The 5683-nt window shown below is 48.7% G+C and overlaps 1 protein-coding gene across 5 annotated transcripts in view; it reads right to left on the bottom strand.

The window, feature by feature from the left end:
* ctnnd1 (catenin (cadherin-associated protein), delta 1) overlaps nucleotides 1–5683 on the bottom strand; it is a 53544-nt gene that overhangs the window by 18773 nt on the left and 29088 nt on the right. For 4 of the 5 annotated variants that reach the window (XM_055909921.1, XM_055909919.1, XM_055909922.1 and 1 more), the window contains 5 exons: nucleotides 5355–5550; nucleotides 4246–4363; nucleotides 4042–4086; nucleotides 747–858; nucleotides 210–227 (listed from right to left, as the gene is read on the bottom strand). In XM_055909921.1, the coding sequence (XP_055765896.1) occupies nucleotides 210–227; nucleotides 747–858; nucleotides 4042–4086; nucleotides 4246–4363; nucleotides 5355–5550 (489 nt within the window). The remainder of the gene's footprint in view (nucleotides 1–209; nucleotides 228–746; nucleotides 859–4041; nucleotides 4087–4245; nucleotides 4364–5354; nucleotides 5551–5683) is intronic. The other variant, XM_055909920.1, reaches the window with a different exon arrangement.

Here is a 5683-nt window from a genome sequence, read left to right as displayed (position 1 = left end):
CTGCACACTGCCTCTCTTACACACACACGCTGCACACTGCCTCTCTTACACACACACGCGCTGCACACTGCCTCACACACACCGTCCTCTAGGAGACGGCAGAGAGCATGACAATGCATGCATAGAGTTAGGAGACTGACACATCATTAGCCAGTCCTAATGAATGCTCTAACCAGCAGACAAGCAGAGGTCAGAGAGTCAGAGCTTACCTTTAGAACACCAGTCATCTGTTCCACAGCAGACAGAAGGACAGCAGAACGAGGGAGGAATAAATGATATGAGGAGAGAGGATGATTTGAGTCAAGCGAGAACAGCAGCAGTGACCCAGCCACCAAGACACCTCCTCCCACCAAAGCACCAGCATAGATCAAATGTAGGATTAGATTAGAAACTATCGCAGCAAAAACACACACCAACATGCACGCCAGCACAAAGACAAACCATCAAAAACAAAATGTCTGTTCACAAAGAGAAACAAATCATTTCCATCACAGACAGACATCAGACACACAGACATTAAGGAGTGAGACTGAACATTCTTTAGGATGGGGGTAAATAGCATTCAACATCCCAGGCCAACCACTGGTTCTCTGCTGTCTCTCTTTCCTGCTACACTGTCACTATACTGTGTATACTCACACACACTAAAGTCAACAATTGCATCACTCTCCATCTGCCTTCCTTCCACAGACAAATAATATAAACACTCTCAGACAGGCAAGACAGACAGGCACCCACACACTGACCTTTGCCCCTGCGGGAGCTGAAGCGGTTGGTCTTTCCAGTGGAGGGGGCGGGGCCCTGGTTGAGGGACATGGCTTCCTGGTAGCGCTCAGCGCCCGGCACCTCCCGGTGAACCTAATGTCAAGTCAAGTTTACAATCATATAGTATAATATTGCTTATTTAAACACATGCTGCGAAACTTTGGTGCCTACTAAGTATTTTCTTTACCCCTCCGGCTTTGGGCTGATGTGTCAACGTGTTGTTCATACATTCAGAATCTAGGAGCAGAATTACTGTCTTAACTCAATTAGCCACGAAATCCCTAGTTTGAAAGTAACTTTTTCTGGGAACTATACTGCACCATTTGCCTACATTGTCCCCCATGTGGGTCAGCCCCCTAGGACTTCAAGTTCTAGCCAATGAGCTTCAGCCCCTCGCAATTTGAGTGACAGCTAGCAAGAGCACTGACGTTGTGCACATATCTATACATATGTGACGTAGTATGCCATTTTCAGGGACCACTTGTGGCTCGCTGGCGCTACTTTCAGAACTGTGAACAGTGTTGTCACGATGCCAGAATTTCAACTTCGATACGGATACCAGGTTAAGTATCACAACACTCAATACTGGACCAAAACGATACTGGACCAAAACAATACTGGACCAAAACAATACTGGGCCAAAACAATACTGGACCAAAACAATACTGGACCAAAACGATACTGGACCAAAACGATACTGGACCAAAACGATACTGTGCCAAAACAATACTGTGCCAAAACAATACTGTGCCAAAACAATACTGTGCCAAAACAATACTGTGCCAAAACAATACTGTGCCAAAACAATACTGTGCCAAAACAATACTGTACCAAAACAATACTGTACCAAAACAATACTGTACCAAAACAATACTGTACCAAAACGATACTGGACCAAAACGATACTGTGGCAAAAAAACGATACCATGGTACCTGATCCAGACACATCTTCGAGTTCAATATCATTACATTTTAAATGTCCGATTTTGTTCAAGGCATGTTATCACAAACAAGGTACTAGGGTAGTGAATTGACGTTAGCTTCAGCTGTAAGTTAGCAAGGAAAACTAGCCTACAAAGCTGGAAGCTACCGGTATCTTCTTGCACTGTAAAGTGTTCTAGTCTGTAATGGACATTGTTTTGCGATTAACAGTTTCAACATTTCTACATGCCGTGTTGCTTTATTCAAGTGTTATCTTCTGTGCAACATGGTGATGCAGCCCAGCCTCCCAGTGATGCAGTGTTTCCCCAGGACAGGCTAGTGCTAGCCATGGGGAGTGCAGTGTTTCCCCAGGACAGACTAGTGCTAGCCATGGGGAGTGCAGTGTTTCCCCAGGACAGGCTAGTGCTAGCCATGGGGAGTGCAGTGTTTCCCCAGGACAGGCTAGTGCTAGCCATGGGGAGTGCAGTGTTTCCCCAGGACAGGCTAGTGCTAGCCATGGGGAGTGCAGTGTTTCCCCAGGACAGGCTAGTGCTAGCCATGGGGAGTGCAGTGTTTCCCCAGGACAGGCTAGTGCTAGCCATGGGGAGTGCAGTGTTTCCCCAGGACAGGCTAGTGCTAGCCATGGGGAGTGCAGTGTTTCCCCAGGACAGACTAGTGCTAGCCATGGGGAGTGCAGTGTTTCCCCAGGACAGACTAGTGCTAGCCATGGGGAGTGCAGTGTTTCCCCAGGACAGGCTAGTGCTAGCCATGGGGAGTGCAGTGTTTCCCCAGGACAGGCTAGTGCTAGCCATGGGGAGTGCAGTGTTTCCCCAGGACAGACTAGTGCTAGCCATGGTGATGCAGTGTTTCCCCAGGACAGGCTAGTGCTAGCCATGGGGAGTGCAGTGTTTCCCCAGGACAGGCTAGTGCTAGCCATGGTGATGCAGTGTTTCCCCAGGACAGGCTAGTGCTAGCCATGGTGATGCAGTGTTTCCCCAGGACAGGCTAGTGCTAGCCATGGTGATGCAGTGTTTCCCCAGGACAGGCTAGTGCTAGCCATGGTGATGCAGTGTTTCCCCAGGACAGGCTAGTACTAGCCATGGTGATGCAGTGTTTCCCCAGGACAGGCTAGTGCTAGCCATGGTGATGCAGTGTTTCCCCAGGACAGGCTAGTGCTAGCCATGGTGATGCAGTGTTTCCCCAGGACAGGCTAGTGCTAGCCATGGTGATGCAGTGTTTCCCCAGGACAGGCTAGTGCTAGCCATGGTGATGCAGTGTTTCCCCAGGACAGGCTAGTGCTAGCCATGGTGATGCAGTGTTTCCCCAGGACAGGCTAGTGCTAGCCATGGTGATGCAGTGTTTCCCCAGGACAGGCTAGTGCTAGCCATGGTGATGCAGTGTTTCCCCAGGACAGGCTAGTGCTAGCCATGGTGATGCAGTGTTTCCCCAGGACAGGCTAGTGCTAGCCATGGTGATGCAGTGTTTCCCCAGGACAGGCTAGTGCTAGCCATGGTGATGCAGTGTTTCCCCAGGACAGGCTAGTGCTAGCCATGGTGATGCAGTGTTTCCCCAGGACAGGCTAGTGCTAGCCATGGTGATGCAGTGTTTCCCCAGGACAGGCTAGTGCTAGCCATGGTGATGCAGTGTTTCCCCAGGACAGGCTAGTGCTAGCCATGGTGATGCAGTGTTTCCCCAGGACAGGCTAGTGCTAGCCATGGTGATGCAGTGTTTCCCCAGGACAGGCTAGTGCTAGCCATGGTGATGCAGTGTTTCCCCAGGACAGGCTAGTGCTAGCCATGGTGATGCAGTGTTTCCCCAGGACAGGCTAGTGCTAGCCATGGTGATGCAGTGTTTCCCCAGGACAGGCTAGTGCTAGCCATGGTGATGCAGTGTTTCCCCAGGACAGGCTAGTGCTAGCCATGGTGATGCAGTGTTTCCCCAGGACAGGCTAGTGCTAGCCATGGTGATGCAGTGTTTCCCCAGGACAGGCTAGTGCTAGCCATGGGGAAGTGGAACAGGCATCGTACTCTCACGCCATAAGGGGACCTCGGCTGCGCTGATAAACAAACGTGATCCTCTCTCAATCAGTAGACGACGTGACACTCATTTGACAGAAGCACCAAACATTTTCTTTTTATCGAGTACCGAACCCTTTGTCATGAGCTGGTACTGGAAAAAGTACAGAAGTTTGGGTATACCATGCGACACTAAGAACTACAGGCTAAAAAGTCTACAGAAGTACCAGAGAATCTCTTTAAAAGTACAATTCAAAAGGTCACAACACATTACTAAAAAGGCAGGATGAAACACTGTAGAAAGAAACAGAAAGGAGAACAATATCAACTACAACAGTACCTGATAGGACAGATTCCTCAGCAGACACATACTGTTCTCTATCAGCTGGAGACAGAGAGAGAGGGTGTGGGAGGGAAAGAGAGAGGGTGAGGGAGGGCGAGAGAGAGAAAGGGATAAGAGGAAGGAAAAGGAGAACAGGATTAAAATACATGCGGACACACAATCAAAGTTCAGGATCTTGAGAAAAACAGCCTTGGGCCACACCTTGTTGTCCACGTCTTTCAGGTTGATCTGTGATTGGACGATGTACATGAGCGAGTCGACCAATCCTGTGCACTCTCTCAGCTTCCTCCTGGCCTCACTGCGCTCTGAGCTCACGTTCCTGTTTTAGAGAGTGCATGAGAGAGAGGGGGGAGGAGAGGGAGAGAGAGGGGGGAGGAGGGGGAGAGAAGGGGTGTGTGAGAAAGCAAAAAAAACAAGCAATACAGAAACAGAGGGGGACAGAATAAAATGGGCAGAGAGAGAGAGAAGGGAGTGAGGGAGGGAGAGAGAGGGAGTGAGGAATGAGAGAGGCTACAATCAATGGCCACAATAGGATTCCAGCACACAACACAACCATTAGTAGGTAAACACTGAGTGGTCCTATGTCAGTGTGTTGCTTTCAGAGACTGAAAGAGTGTGGCCACATCCCAAAAAGCACCCTATTCTCTATGTGGTGCACTAATGTTAGGGATGCCCATATAGGGGATAGGGGACCATTTAGGACGTAACCTGTGTTTGTTAAACTCCAGTCTAGTGAGGAGAAAGTGAGATCGTAGATTAGGTTACTGGGCAAGTCATTGTGTTGTAGCCTGCCTTTAACAGAGACAGACACACCCACTGGAGAACACAGCACATTCCCACTCTGCCCTACCTTCTGGGAATTCCTCAGGCACACCTGTACAGACATGCACATACACACACAGCACTGCAAGACCAGTCACTCATGGACTATACATTACTGTTTTAGGGCAGGCTGATACATCTTCAATACTGGTATGTATTTTTACAATATGGTCTATCATGATATTTTGATACAGCGCTAAGTTAAATGAAAAGTTTGACAAATTGGACGACATCACAGTCAGTTTGGTCCTAGCTTGGTTGAGTATAAAACCATCAGAATGGAAAAAGACCAATAAAATTATTAAGAATTCATTTGTTGCAATTCTACAGTCAATGTTGAAGCATAAAACATATTTACAACTGTTATTATTCAGAAACTTTAAAAGAAGGTAAAAAATGAGAAACATATTGTGATATGATATTATGGCCATATCACCCTCCTCTTTTTCCTCTCCTTGTACAATCCATCCCTCTCTCCCTCTCCGTACCTCAGGCAGCCAGCTGTGTTGGTGAGGGACGTCTCCCACTCCAGGTGTCGTGGTTTGAGGTTCTCCTCTCCTCCTGCCTCGTTCCCTCTCTCCCAGCCCGAGTGAGCTACCATCACCTCGTCTGAGAGGGCGTGTAGGGCGTGGTCAACGATCTCCATCTTCACTGAGTCGTGAGACGACAGGTTCCACAGCGTGCCTGAGGAAGAGGGTGACGGATCATCATCATCACCACACACTACCGTTTCCCACTTACCGCAGTAGTACACTAGTAGTACCATCAGTAGTAACCGCAGCAGTAGTACACTAGTCGTAACCGTGCTTCTACACCT

This window comes from Salvelinus fontinalis, chromosome 42 (genome assembly GCF_029448725.1).
Source record: "Salvelinus fontinalis isolate EN_2023a chromosome 42, ASM2944872v1, whole genome shotgun sequence".
In the NCBI taxonomy this organism is placed as follows: Eukaryota; Metazoa; Chordata; class Actinopteri; order Salmoniformes; family Salmonidae; genus Salvelinus; species Salvelinus fontinalis.
This window is presented reverse-complemented; position numbering and strand designations above follow the sequence as displayed.